The 15,356-nt window shown below is 46.8% G+C and overlaps 1 protein-coding gene across 2 annotated transcripts in view; it reads right to left on the reverse strand.

Annotated features, from left to right (window-relative positions):
- Positions 1 to 1,752: 1,752 nt before the first annotated feature.
- The window catches only part of ANXA2 (annexin A2), a 44,041-nt gene continuing 30,437 nt past the window's right edge, over positions 1,753 to 15,356 (reverse strand). The window contains exons 5-13 of one of the 2 annotated variants that reach the window (XM_029239736.1): positions 14,560 to 14,673; positions 11,144 to 11,234; positions 10,124 to 10,203; positions 8,479 to 8,538; positions 6,404 to 6,497; positions 5,691 to 5,786; positions 4,608 to 4,666; positions 3,363 to 3,485; positions 1,753 to 2,125 (exon numbers count right to left, since the gene is read on the reverse strand). In XM_029239736.1, the coding sequence (XP_029095569.1) occupies positions 2,066 to 2,125; positions 3,363 to 3,485; positions 4,608 to 4,666; positions 5,691 to 5,786; positions 6,404 to 6,497; positions 8,479 to 8,538; positions 10,124 to 10,203; positions 11,144 to 11,234; positions 14,560 to 14,673 (777 nt within the window). In that variant the 3' untranslated portion in view covers positions 1,753 to 2,065. The remainder of the gene's footprint in view (positions 2,126 to 3,362; positions 3,486 to 4,607; positions 4,667 to 5,690; positions 5,787 to 6,403; positions 6,498 to 8,478; positions 8,539 to 10,123; positions 10,204 to 11,143; positions 11,235 to 14,559; positions 14,674 to 15,356) is intronic. The other variant, XM_029239737.1, reaches the window with a different exon arrangement.

The following is a 15,356-nucleotide window of genomic DNA, read 5'->3' on the forward strand; positions in this document are numbered from 1 at the left end:
ATGCTTCGTGATCTGAAACACGGCTCCCGACAGCCTCTGCTCAGCCCAATCAGTTTTGTTTTGTTTTCATGGCCGCGCCACGTGGTGTGCAGGATCTTAGCTCCCCAACCAGGGGTCGAACCTGTGCCCCCTGCATTGGGAGCACGGAGTCTCAACCACTGGACTGCCAGGAAAGTCGCAGAGCCCGACCACTTCTGAGGGCAACACCAGAATGTGCGGGGAGACAGAAATTCCCCGCTTCTTATGTAGTTCCTTGAACTCTGCCCCAAGCACGCGGAAAAGTATATTCTGGGATCGGAGGCATCACATCTAATATGCATAGGAAGAGACATTTGAGAAGACACACTATTTTTTACCTAACCTGCATTTTAAAGAGTATATCTCAGTGGCCTTACGGGCACTTTATGGGCCTAGTGACTGAAGAGCTCTGTTCCATCTGAGTTTCTACAGCAAGTTTGCCAAAGGTCAAAGTAGCAAATCAATCAGTCCACAGATGTATATCTTTCGGTTATCGTGGTGCTGTTTTCATTGGATCTGAAGGCTGAAAGTGGGGCAGGTGTTCTCCATTCTCCAGGCTCCCGACTTCTGTCCAACCAGCCCATTTCACACCTGCATTTCCACTACCTGCCTAGTCCCTGCAGACCACTAAGCGCGTCCAACATCAGCCAGGTGTCAAGAATTAGTGACTGACACAGCACCCTTTACGAGGAGGAAATGTAGTGTAAGAATTTGGGGATAGTCATCAACACTGCCCCAGCCCTACCCCCAGCTTAGGGGAGGTACCTGTATGAGCAAGCCATCTGCAGGGTCCTGGGCCAGAAGCCAATGAACAGCACCTTCACCTTGTGAGCGGAGACAGGTACGTCAACACACACACCTGCGTAGTACACAGTCTATCCATGGAAGGAAGGACCAGAAACCACGTGACTCTAGGAAGGCCCCCTGGCTGGCTGGGAAGAGAGTGGGAGGGAGATGTAATTTTCACAGCACAGACTCTGTGTGGCGTTTGAAATGTGAACCAGGTGTATGAATTACCTTTAATCAGAACCATAAGAATGCTCGTGGAGAGCTTCCTCCCAGCTGGAACACTTCCCCTTAGATACCAGGGCATGGCTCAGACGGTTTCTTCTCTGGGTCATCTTTCTCAGTCCTCCCAGGCAAAGCCAATCGCTTTCTTCTCTGTGTGCCCATCTACTTTTGTTACACCGCTTGTACGAGGATGCTGTAGCCTGACTCTGACAGGTGAGCCCTTGAGGCTGGGGCAGGATGTTACTGATTTCTGTAATTCTTATGGGAATACTTGCAATATTTGCTACATGGAGTCTACCACACCATCCTACCCTTTTCCCAGTTTGAAGCCCCTGCAGCTTGTTTTCACCTAACTTACCTGTATAAAGATGAGCAGCTGAAGGGGTCATTCTGGGATCTTTCCCCCCATAGGTACTATCATCCCCTATGCAATAGAACCTTCTATTATAATGAAAATGTACGATACCTGTGCTGTCCAATACACTAGGGGCTATAACCACACATGGATACTGACTACAGGAAATGTGGACAGACCGACTGTTAATTATTTCGTTTAAATAAATTTAAATGTAAACAGCCGCGTCTGGATAGCAGCTACTACATCGGACAGCTCCTTTCTAGAGCTTTCTTCCTCAAGGGGACAGCCTTACTGGCCCAACAATACAGCCCTTAAGCACGTTTGATTTTGAAACAATTAAATTGAGAGCAAGGTCAACAAAGTACTTGTTCCTAAAGTAAAAATTCAGTTTATTCATCTGTTTACGACACAGTACTCAAAAGGCAAAGTGTTTCACATCATAGATATCACTTCCAATTCCTTGGAATGTTCATTTCCTTTACTGTAAAGAGAGACTAGACCGGAAAGGCAGGCAATGCTGAGGCAACTAAACTAAGGATGGAGCAGGTGAGGCGGGCAGCACTAACGTCATCCTCCCAGGGATGGGCACAAGGGGGTTGTTAGCCACAAGCTGACTGTGTAGAACTGTTAGCTGGGAGCGCAGAGCGGCCGTCCTGGACCCTCGGGCCATTGAGGGCTTCAGTCATCCCCACCGCACAGGTACAGCAGCGCTTTCTGGTAGTCACCCTTGGTGTCTTGCTATATGTGGCCAAGGAGAAAAAAGAAATTCAGGGTCAGGAGAAAGACCCACACTCTGCAGAAACACACAAGCAGGCCCACGGCACATGGAGCCTCTGTGGGACCTGCCCAGACACACCCAAACCATCAGAGGACCCTCAGGGATCGCGGCCCAGGGGAGATTATTGCCACAAGGGTAGAGAGAACACAGGGTCCTGGGGATTAACATGGTAAGTGACCAGAGGACAGAACCCAGTCTGCTCCTCTTGCACTGAGGTCCTGCAAACAGCACCTGTTTTCTCCCTGGCCCGCATCCTTCCAGAGAAGACACGCAAGGCACCTTCCTGCCTGACTCTGTTGTTTCGTGGGCTTTTAAGGTCACGTGGGAATAAGCTGATGAGTTAAGGAAATAATTACTGAGTCTAAATCCTCCCTGAATTTTAAACATATGCCCTAGTAAACCTAGTTATAGCAAACTCAGCTCTAAATTCATCCCTGGTAACCACTGGCACGACGTTGAAATTTTCAGGATCTTTCAGAAAGAGGGGTTTGCAACATCTGTCTGAATTAAACACAGTGGGAGGGACCACGGTGAAGTCAACTGCTTCTTATATACGAACACTCTATCCCTCCAAAACAGGGACAGGCTAAATGGGGAGGGGAGAGATGGGAGTTCTGAGTGAGGAAATGTTGCCAGGCTTATCACAGCGGACTTTAAAGAAATGGAAATATAATAAAACGTAGATTAAATTGATCTAAGTCTTTTCAGGATGTCAGCAAGTCTTGCAGGATCACTGTCACGAGCACCAACTGTCACTGCAGAATAGGTGCGGGAAATATGAAATATCTGCCTGATTCTGTAAGATTCCAGGACAAATCCTAATAGCACTTTCAAAATAAATCTCTGATATTTGATGACTAGCATCTCTTCCCCGGGGAGTTAGAAAACAGAAAACCGCCATTCTGCCATTGTTCTTTTTTTTTTTTTTTTTTTTTTTTGCGGTACGCGGGCCTCTCACTGCTGTGGCCTCTCCCGTTGCGGAGCACAGGCTCCGGACGCGCAGGCCCAGCGGCCATAGCTCACGGGCCCAGCCGCTCCGCGGCATGTGGGATCTTCCCGGACCGGGGCACGAACCCATGTCCCCTGCATCAGCAGGCGGACTCTCAACCACTGCACCACCAGGGAAGCCCTCTGCCATTGTTCTGACAGGCACCTGACCAGGACTCCCAGCCCTCTGATGGTCAGGTGGGGCCTTACCTGAATGTAGTAGTACAGGGACTTGCCGTACTTTTTCTTGAATTCACATCTGATTTTCAACATGTCCACTTCACTGCGGGAGATCATGATTCTAATCAGGACCTTATCACGAGTGCCCTTGCCCTGAAAGTCAAATTTACGCTCCAAGTTATAATTCGCTGACAATGTTAACCATTAAAAAAGAGTCTAGTGAGTTCTCCTGCGCATGGAACTCATTTGGGTTCCTGATGCCGCCCTCTAAGAGACTGCAAAGATAACCGCAAAACTGCTCCCTTAAGAACAATGAGCGCCTTGGAATTCCAAACACACCAGCATAAATTGGCACAAAGCCCCCATGCTGTACATTCAGTAAACGTGAACTGAGCACTAACCACTGCAAGGCTCAGGTCAGGAAGTGCACGAGTTTACGTACGTAACACAAAGCTCCTGGCTCTCGGGGGCTTAGAGAGCACGTGCTACCACGCTCCCCGTGGCTCTATGCCATTTTGAATGGTACAAGCAATAAGGACCACTAAAGTTTACATCCAGAACCTCAGAGCAGAGAACGGGCCATACTTGACATGGAACCTGAGGGGAGACGGGAGAGAGGCAGTGTGGACAAGGGGGTGACCCAGAAAGAGGCGGCAAGGGCCTGGAAGCCATGAGGCACAAGGCACATCTAAGGCGTGGAAAAGGGGATGCGACTGTGGGAAGAGACAGTCCATTTAAGGGAAAAGTGCAGGGCTGGCTTTGGAGTCAGACAGACCCAAGTTCAAGTTTGCCTATGTAACCTCAAGCAAGCTGAAGCTTTCCAAGCTCCATTCTCCTCATCTAGAAAGAAAATAGTCACACAAGCCTCACAGGTTTTTTGGTAATGATCTAAGATAAAGTAAGTCGCACAATGCCTACTGCCTAGTGGTTGCTTAATAACCTCTTTTCCTTGTCTGTCCTTACTCTGGGGTACCGGGAGGGAATCACTGAGAAATCTGAACAGGAATCTGACATGATCACCATCTAGCATTTTCTCTCTCCCGTGGCACTTTGCTTTCTACCTGTACACAAACACGTGTTCAAGTAGTTGGGAGAAACAGAAGACAGATTTGTGGTTTTCTCACCTGTCACATAAAAGCAGAGCTGACTAGTGTGTTCCTGCACCTAGACAGCGGGGTCCCTTCCTCCATCCACTAGTCAGGAGCTTTAGTCTGGGGCACAAAGGAAGAAAAAGCCTAGTGTGGAAACATGGACCTCTCGGCCAGTTGCCCTTACCTTCATGGAGTCGTACAGTCTGTCAGCAAAATACAGGGGCTTGTTCTGAATGCACTGCACTGTGGAGAGAAGAAAAGGGTCAGTAACTCCTCTCTCCTCCACCAGTAGGGGGTGAAGCCCTGACCTGGGACACCACCAGATGACCAGACGTAACAGGAATGGGCTCTGCAAAATGGGAAACGCTCAGGGAAAACCAGGAATCCTCTGAATCAGCCAGCTGTGCTTTTTTTTTTTTTTTTAATAAATTTATATATTATTTATCTTTGGCTGCGCTGGGTCTTTATTGCTGCAGGCGGGCTTCCTCTCGTTGCGGCAAGCGGGGGCCACTCTTCATTGTGGTGCGCGGGCTTCTCATTGCGGTGGCTTCTCTTGTTGGGGAGCACGGGATTTAGGCCCACGGGCTTCAGTAGTGGTGGCGCACGGGCTTAGTTGCTCCGCGGCATGTGGGATCTTCCCGTACCAGGGCTCAAACCCATGTCCCCTGCATTGGCAGACGGATTCTTAACCACTGTGCCATCAGGGAAGTCCCCCAACTGTGCTCTTAAACCAGGGGACTCTGAGCAATGCAGAAACCCAAATGGATGTGTGAGTTCCCCCAATGGAGAGAGCCCTTTCTCTGGTTATCTTTTTTTTTTTTTTTTTTTTTGTGGTACACGGGCCTCTCACAGTTGTGGCCTCTCCCATTGTGGAGCACAGGCTCCGGACGCGCAGGCTCAGCGGCCATGGCTCACGGGCCCAGCCGCTCCGCGGCATGTGGGATCTTCCCGGACTGGGGCACGAACCCGTGTCCCCTGCATCGGCAGGCGGACTCTCAACCACTGCGCCACCAGGGAAGCCCTCTTTGGTTATCTTATTCCTCCTGGGCAATGCTCCATTCTACTAACGTAAGCCCTTCTTCAGTTCCGTATCTTAAATTCATACGGTGAAGATTATGAAACTACCCAAATCATGTAAAGAAGCCATGTCTCATGTCTCCCAAAGCCACTTGAATTAACAGGATGGCCATTTGTTACTTCTGCTTCAGCACAGCTAGCTGACTGAAAGCTGATGTCCACTAGGGATGAGGGGGCCACACCTGCTTACCTAGGTTCAGGAAAGCATTTTCCAGGTCTCCTTTAACCTCCTTCTTGATGCTCTCCAGCATGTCATAAGGGCTGTAGCTCTTGTACCTTTCAAATACTAAAGAAAAGCAACAGATAATTATTATAACAGAGCCACTAGTCAAAGCTATCAATGGTTACCCACACGGTTATGCATCACACACACACACACACACACACACACACACACACACACACAAAGATGATGATAATCATAGCGTCCTAGAGGGTTAGGGACTGCCATGCAGACCAGAGCTGACACTGTACCAGTTGCCCTGGGACAGCCGTACCGTGCACCTGTGCTAAATGGCACTGCCCCAGCCACATGTTTTGACCATCTTCATCTCTCCGGCATGGAACCCACTTTCTCTGGGCCACAAGAAACAGTACATACATAGCACCCAACTAAGTCCATTACTTCAACAGATATAGCAAGATAAAAGGATCCAGACGAGAAGAGGCAGCACAACAAAGCACCAAACATGAAAAGGATTTAGGGGAAAAAAACGATCCAAAATGGGAAAGAAGGGTGAATGGACTTGGTGAGGAAAAATGGGTGAGATTAGACGGTACAAAGCAGGGAGTGTACTCTGTTCTGGCAGACCCGAGCCCCAACACAGACACCCAGCTGGCCCACTTGAGAGGGCCCTCCGGTTTGGCCCTGGGGCTCTAAGACCTCCCCAGCACAGCACTCACCTTTCTGGAGGTGGCACACACTCCGCTCGGTCATGATGCTGATCCACTTGGGAACATCAGTTCCTCTCCTCTTCACGCCAGCATCGTAGAGATCCTACGAGCACAACCGACCACGAAAGTTAATTCCACAGTCCAGAGCAAGGTCATTAAAAACCCGTCACGCACAAAACCCCAAAACCTGTACATTCAGAACGCCAAAATGAGAAAGGACGATTGCACTGCAGACACAGGAAAAATGTGCTGTTAGGTCAAAAGTCTTAAGAGCAGTCTTCCTGAAGCACAGACATACAGCATGACAGGAGGTTGTTCGTGAGGGTGATGCTGTAGAAATCTCCTTCCCTGAACACCGAAGGGATGACCAAGAACCTCTACTCATATACAGAAGGACAAGCCAATGCTCATTAGCACACCCAGCTCTCCTCCATTCGGCACGTTCAATAGCACATAAACTAATGGTCGTCTACTAAAGACAGCTACAAGTCACGTACCCACCCCCAGAATTCTTAGAGACTCCGGAAATGATGGAGCTGAAAAAAAAAAAAAAAGCTGGTCCAATCACATTTTCAGTTTCTGGAAAATTTAGGGGCTATAAGTGACGCTAAGAATGGCAGGGAAGGAAGGAGAAAGGCTTATGCAAGAGCCGATACTTATTCAGTGACCATCCACTATCTGGGAGCTGCAAAACCCTTTTCTAGGGACTTCCCTGATGGCGCAGCGGTTAAGAATCCACCTGCCAATGCAGGGGACACGGGTTCGAGCCCTGGTCCGGGAAGATCCCACATGCTGTGGAGCAACTAAGCCCGTGCGCCACAACTACTGAGCCTGTGCTCTAGAGCCCGGGAGCCACAAGTACTGAAGCCCGCGCGCCTAGAGACCATGTTCCGCGACAACAGAAGGCCCTGCTCACCGCAACTACAGAAAGCCCGCGCAGTAAAGAAGACCCAACGCAGCCAAAAATAAATAAACAAATAAATTTAATAAAAAATAAATTAAAAAAACCCTTTTCTACCTCCTGCTAAGTGGGCTATGTGAAATATACTGAATTTAAAAACTAAAACGGGTTAAAATTAATTCTGTTCTTCAGCTCTTATGAAATACTTCGAGACAGCTGTCGACCCTCTGGGAAAGGCATGTAGTTCACAGTGATCTGAATCAGCTTCACAGATAGTTCTGGGTGATTATGGAATGAGAACCAGCAGTTCTATTCAGCCAGAAAGGAAGGAAGGGCCTCTGCCTCTCTCACCTCTTCCCCCACCACCAAGGGCAGTACGCCTTCCTGTCGTTGCCTGTGCCTCTACCATCTCCTCCCACTGTTCTGTGTTGTGAATTCTATTAGTGTGTGTTTGTAGCAAATGCCCACCAGTGTGAACACCAGCGTCACACCCTGCAGAAACAAGCAAAGCCTAAATGAGCAAATGTGAGTCAGAAATTGATCCTGTAACTGACACCAGCATTATAAGGGTATATCCCGTTATAACCACAGCTTCCAGAAAGTGAAAACGAAGCCCACACATTCTTTGACCTTCCTCCCTTCCAAACGTGGAGCCTACTTCCCCTCCCACTGACTGGAAGCTAGACCTAGTGACTCGCCTCTAATGAACAGAGTGTGACAGAAGTGACAGTGTGTGTGTGACTCTTGAGATTACACCATAAAAGGCACCTGGCTTCCTCCTGGCTGTGTCTCTTGGACCACTCACTCTGGGGAGAGCCAGCTGCCATCTATCTGTGAGGACACTCAAGCAACCCCTTCGAGAGGCCCACGTGGAAAAAGAGTAAGGCCTCCTGCCAACAGTCACATGGGTGGGGGACTACATGGGTGGGTGATCTGGGAAGTAGATCCTCCTGAAGCTGCCAGGCCCTCAGATGACGCAGCCCTGGTCCACACTTTGTCTCCAACCTCAGGAGAAGTCCTGAGCCACTTCCCAGTCCCTGACCCACAGAAACTGAGAGATAATACATGCTTGTTGTTCTAAGCCACTGAGTTTGCGGTAATTTGTTATGCAGGATGGATAACTATACCCACTATCCAGAGACTAGGAAACAAAACCCCGAACACCAAGAAGCTTGGCACTGACCCGGGCATCTTGGTCAATCAGTTCATAATCAATGACGGAGCCATCCTCTGCTCTTCGACCCTACAGGGAAAAAAAAAAAAAAATTAAGAACATCAAATGTATCTCTGTACATTTTAAAACTGAAACTGTTATTTTCTCCCCAACTCATGTAAGCCACTATTTACTGAATAAACACCCTCCTGAAATTTTTCTTCACTTAAAAGTCTAGGTTAAAAACAAAAAGTCTAGGTAAGACCAAGGATTGTTACAATAATTGAGGCAGTGAAGTGGGGGCTATATATATACACCCTCTTGTTACCCAGTTCTGGGCTAAGCACCTTACAGAATCTCCCTAAAAAAGGTAATGATACTTAGCTCCTTCCTTCAGAGAGCTCACAGCCCAGATGGAGAAATACGCATGGAATAAATGGTAAAACAACACAGTATCTGCGGCTCTAAGTAGACGTGAAATGCAAAAGAAGGCAGAAATCTGTCAGGCAGAATCGTCAGCAAAGTCTGTGGACAATGGGGTGCAGCTGAGGCAAAGCGCAAAGGCTCCGTCAGATGAGGCTGGCAGTGGGAAGCAGGAGAAGCCATTCCGCACAGAGGAGTGATGTGCGCCCAGCCGAGGAGAAGGTGAGCGGGAGGGAAGCCCAGCGAGGAGGACTAAGTTAGGGAGGGCCAGCGGACAGAAGACACTTAAAGGCAGTTGAGAGTTTGGATTTGATGCAGCAGAAATGTCTGTTGATCAGGAGTTTGGTGCAAGTGGATTTCAAAAAGATGGGTGGGGGCTTCCCTGGTGGCGCAGTGGCTGAGAGGCCGCCTACCGATGCAGGGGACACGGGTTCATGCCCCGGTCTGGGAAGATCTCACATGCCGCGGAGCGGCTGGGCCCGTGAGCCATGGCCGCTGAGCCTGCGCGTCCGGAGCCTGTTGCTCCGCAACGGGAGAGGCCACAACAGTGAGAGGCCCGCGTACCACAAAAAAAAAAAAAAAAATGACGGGTGGGTGGCAGTATGCAGGGCACGTGGTAGAGAAGAGAGCTGGGGAGGGGAGTACGGAGCTGTTATGGTGATGGAGAGGTGCGTGGGCAGGATACAGCATGCCCATCGACCATTTGTCATCAGGGTTCCCAGGGGAAAATTCCTCTTCCCTCGCCCAGCTAATACACATTAAACTGCACTCGGGTCAGAACTCAGACTAAGGAAGGAAATGCCTTTCATCCACATTAATGTGTTAACATTAGCAAACAAGCAAAGACCTCTCCAGGGAAACCACTACCTGGGCAAACCGTCTCTTAAGAAATGAAAGCAAGTGAAACAAGAGGGTCACTTGCCACTGGGTCCTATGTGACCACAGAGAGGGGCAAAATGACCTTCCCCGAGTCACAGTGAGGGCTGGCACGTAAATCCAGGCCAGGAGCTGAGAGCCGCTTCTTCCTCCTCTGGCCCCGAAGTCCACCTGACCATACGGTTTTGCAGGATAAGAAATCCTATTATACAAAAATGACAACTCTGCAGTGACAGTGCAAACCCACTGTCGAAAATGCAGCTGGAATTTCTGATGCAGGCACAGAGGATTGAGTTAATTCGTTCCCAAGTATAAAATGAGGCGCACAACTTGCCTTGGGAGGAAGCAAGGACAAAGAAATAAACTGGAAACCAACCTTCGAGAGGGCGACCATCAGCTTGCGGAAGTCACCAGATGTGTCAGAAACGATATCCTTCTCCAGATCGGTCTTGTACACTTGGAAAACAAAACAACACATCTGGTTTGATGCTTCCTGCCTGTGCAGCCAGCCAGCCACCCGTCCCACTTACCCCCTAACCATTAAGCCTCTAAAAAGCAGAAACAGCTGTGGCAGCACGGATGTACCCACCCAAAGGAGGTGGACTCTCTAGAATGATTTTTACCCTCATAAAATCAGAACCAGTGCTATTATCAGTGACAAGGGACACGCAGAGCAGGATCAGGCCAGGGATCTTCAAGCTCACCTTTGATCAGTGACTTCCTGGGTAGCTAAAATACTGGTTCCCAAACTTCTTGACTATACTTATTTGGATCATTAAAAAATTTGGAGGACTACACACACACACATACACAACTGCGGTTTATTATCTACTGATCGAGAAAATGCACAATGGCAAAAACTAGTAAGAATTAAAGAGTACTTTTCAATGAATTTGTACTTTATTATTCAAAATAGCATCTCTGTTTAAATGTAGTGGTACCACATACACATGTAAGCTGCACCATTTACTCCACCCGGGTCTCCTACACTGCTTGGTGCACAAAGGTCCATGCGCCTCTTGCAACAGTGATCCACAGTCAAGAGCTGGGAACCTCCTCAGCAGAAACTGGGCAGCACCCATTCCAAGAAATCCATGTAAAATACTTTCTACTTCTCCCCACCAGATCTCTTTCTTCTTTTTTGTTTGTTTTCTCTGCTTTCGCTCCTGTAGATCCTTTTGTATTAGTTCTAGGGGAATATAATCATCAAAACCCAGGCCATCAGGAGATGGAGGAGAGGGACCTGGAACAAGAGCAGACCCCTGGACGGTCCAGGTGGCAAGCATTTCTCCACAAGTAATCCAGGCACCCTATCCTGAACACCAGCCCCGCAGGCCAGGATGGGGGTCACAGAAACAGGGCTGAGAGGGTGCACCACAGAACTGGGGCTACTCACTTTCCTTGTAGACTCTGTTGATTTCCTGCAGCTCCTGGTTGGTCCTCGAGCAGATGATCTCAATGAGGGAGTCCTCATCGGTCCCCAGCCCCTGCGAACCAGGCATTGCAGACATCAGCAGGGAAAGCCCTCCAGGCCATTAGCCCACTTCCCTGATCTCAATCAGGTAAACTACACACACAGACCGGGTGTGTAGCACGCCCCTTCCTGCATTCCTCCTGAGGGGTCTGTACTGCATTCCTCAGCACAAGGTAAAGTTATATTCTATTCCTTTAAAATACTGCTTCATCAGTGGGCTTCCCTGGTGGCGCAGTGGTTGAGAGTCCGCCTGCCGATGCAGGGGACGCGGGTTCGTGCCCCGGTCCGGGAGGATCCCGCATGCCGTGGAGTGGCTGGGCCCGTGAGCCATGGCCGCTGAGCCTGTGCGTCCGGAGCCTGTGCTCCGCAACGGGAGAGGCCACAACAGTGAGAGGCCCGCGTACCGCAAAAAAAAAAAAAAAAAAAAGCTTCATCAAAATGAAAGATGGTTTAACTGACATGTTGTTTTTAGCTCAATTATATTTAAAAAATTTTTTTCCACTATATATAAATATATAGTGAAATGGGAAGAGACAGCAATGGAATACACCAAAATGTTAAAAGTGGTTGCCTTTTGGCGATGGGTTTGTAAACTGAATAACTTTATCGTCTCCCTATGTTTCTTTATTTTTCAACTTCTCTAATAATCGGCCATTACTTTAATAGATGAGAAATAATTTTCTTTATCGTACAATTCTGCTCAGAAATTTAAAACAAAGGAACACAGAGATTTTATGCTGTCATGTGCAGCCAGCATCATTAGATTGGAGTAAGTCTTCTACAAGGGAAAGGTATAGATAAGATAAAATTTTTAGCTTTACCTCTTTGAAATGTAAAATTGGCTTAATGTTAAAAATTTCATTCTTGTACTTCCATTTTTGCTTGATTGCGATGCACTCTTCGGGCATTTTAGAGAAGCAAAAGGAAATAAGGAAGTGCCAGATAAACCTAGACACCAACACTTGATGAAGGAGTAAGAATTTGATGGGTGATCTATTCAAATTTAATATATACACTTTTGAGCTGCCATGCCAGAGAGCTTGAAAGGACCCAATGAAACTTGTATTTCAAAGCTGGCTTCATGATCAAAGTCAAGATTTAATAATCAGGATTCTCTAATACTTGTCTTTCTGAGTATGGAAATATCACTTTGAACTAAGTAGAATTACAACTGTTTAAAATGTAAATCAATTATAAGGTGTTAATACAATAAGAAACTTACTTATCCACATGAAAAGTGTGTCAGCTATTAATTAAACTTATTAGAGTTTATATGCCCCTAAAACAGTGGTTTATAGAAGCTAAGCCTCAGGTTAATAGTTAATTTTGAATTTGATTCCTCATCTAATATGAGCCAAGGCCTCTTCTCCCAGAGTTTTTAATCATGATTTGTAGAGGTGCTGGCAAAGCCAAAATTTCTTCCCTTCTTAGCAAAAGGTCTACACAACATTCTATACAGATATTATAAAGAGATTACCAAGCATCTTCAAATATTTTAGGGGGCAGTTTTTCAATCTCAAGGATATATAATATAGTCTAAAAATAACTCATGCATTGGAAGAAATGCTATATCCTGACACTGTTGAAACGTAGAACAGGTATAGCAATAGAAGATTTGTTTTCTTTCATCACTGATATAACCATGTTAATATCAGAGAATTCTAATAGCATTTTTTCCTCTATATTTAAAAGTGACCTTGGCAATTTCAAACTTGGCCCAAGCTCTCCACAGACTGTCCACAGTTCCCATCACAAGGGCAACGTCTACTGTAACATATGGTAGATATTGCCACTGGTATTGCCAGAAGTCAAAACAGATTTTTTTTAAAGCATAGCTCAGTTCATGTCACTCCAAGCTTTATGGATTTCAGAAGGGTACTCAGCTGTGATAGCTAATGGAAGAGCTGGCACAAGGTCAAAGATCTAGCAGTCAAAGCACCTTTCATTGGGCCCAATTACATAGATTACAATGGTGATTGACAGCTCAAGCAGGTCTGTTTCAAGTCACTAATACCTAGTAATAGATACTTATAAAATTGCACAAATCACAACTAAATGAATTCTTGGCAAAAATAAGATAAACTGATCTGAAGTGATGATGGTCAGAAGAAACCTAGGAGAGGCCAGCTCATCCATGGTTCCAAAGGTCCCAAGACTGAGTGTTTTCAGTGTTCTTTTTTTTAAACAGGATCATTAAGTGTTGTTGACATTTTATCATTCTGTTCAATATAGTCTACTTAGAAAACTCAGAGCAAGTCTGCTCAAATAAACTGAGCACAGCTTGGGCCAAGCTGGAAAACTGATTTCAGAGCAAATCTTTCAGCAGCCCTGAGCTATCAACTTCTGGGCCTTGGAAATACCCGGTGGGAAGCTGCCTCCCTCTTGAGGTGCTCTGTGGGGGAAGGGATGACAACTGAACTGTGACATTAGCTCATTAGCTGGTGACTGACTTACAGCTCCGTCTCTCCATAATTCAGAAATGGTGGCATCACAGAAAATGCACTCGGACTTAGAATAAAAAATCAGAACTACAGCTTTCCCTCCACTCTGAGGCTTTACCCAGTTTTACCAGCAGAGGGCAGTGTCAGATTATTCAAAGTATTGCAGGCACACTTAACGAAAAGGGTTCTGCGCTTTGCCATTAAACATGCATTTATGTTTATATATCTATTCCATTTATATAATACTCGATGTTTTAGGTACACACAAAATTCAGGGGAACTTACAACCTGGAATTTTTACTATCTAATTTAACCTAAAAAATCCATGTTCAAAATAACTTTGCAAAATACAAACAAAAGACAGTAGCATGTGCCTTGATACTTTGAACAAAACACAGGAACCATTCACGAGCTGAAATCACCCTTTATGTGCACTGTGATGCTCTGATTTTGCCCAAAATTTGAATCAAACAATGGGACCAGCAAGGAGGTCAGAAGAAACAACCAAAACAGCATACGCAGATTTTTGTTAAGCTTCACTTAACAAAAGCTATGAGTTTTATTACTTTTGCCTTAATATCATAACAAATCTTTTTTAAAGAGGAAGTGTAATCAAGGAAGTAGTTTTTCCAAATGGTATTCCAATTGCCCAGGTGCCAAGCAGTAGCAGCTGGTAACTGACTTCTCTGCATCATGAAATTTCTTTACAGTCTTAAAAAAAAGTAATTGAAATATTTTTGGTACAAATCCTGAGCCTTATAGCTTCAGTTCATTCCCAAAAAATGATTCCAAATGAGAATTCAACATAACTGAAAATCACGTAATTACACTCAGGAAGCTGTAATTCACAAATATTAATGGCAGATTTGACAGAGATTGCATCTCACACGTGTTTACCTTCATGGAGGCTTTCAGCTCGGAAGCGTCATACTGAGCAGGTGTTTTCAACAAGCCCAAAATCACTGTCTCCAGGTGGCCGGACAAGGCTGACTTCAGTGCTGATGCAAGTTCCTTCAGAACAACAGGCAACAACATGGAAAACTTGGTTGGTAACCAATATTCCCTTTAAAACTAGTAAGACAAAAATAGAGGCATGTGGGGGCTTCCCGGGTGGCGCAGTGGTTGAGAGTCCGTCTGCCGGTGCAGGGGACACGGGTTCGTGCCCCGGTCCGGGAAGATCCCACATGCCGTGGAGCGGCTGGGCCCGTGAGCCATGGCCGCTGAGCCTGCGCGTCCGGAGCCTGTGCTCCGCAACGGGAGAGGCCACAACAGTGAGAGGCCCGCGTACCAAAAAAAAAAAAAAATAGAGGCATGTGTGTGTAAATCAGATTGTGATTCTTTGACAACTCTGGGGTGTTCGGTCAAAGTATCCTTCAACCGCATTCCCTTTGGCAGACCCAAAGGTCAGAAATGGAAAGATCAGACTTTCCGCCGGTAAAATCCCCTAAAATCCAAGCTGATTTTGCCCTCTCGTCCAGTCAGTAAAAGGAAACCAGAGCAGCATGCAATGCCTCAGAAAGCTATGCAGTTTACAGTACGCTTACACTCGCACGTGGTAACAGCCTATTTAAGACAGGGCACTTTCTAGGGTCAAGGCCCCTGCTAAGAAGGAGGTGATCAAAGTGGGGAGCCTCCAAGGAAGCAGAACCCTTGTGGCCTGCTGGTATCCTCCTGTGAAAGGTTTTGTGCAGCTG

Source organism: Monodon monoceros, unplaced genomic scaffold (assembly GCF_005190385.1).
Source record: "Monodon monoceros isolate NGI ecotype Baffin Bay Population unplaced genomic scaffold, NGI_Narwhal_1 Super_Scaffold_21, whole genome shotgun sequence".
NCBI lineage: Eukaryota > Metazoa > Chordata > Mammalia > Artiodactyla > Monodontidae > Monodon > Monodon monoceros.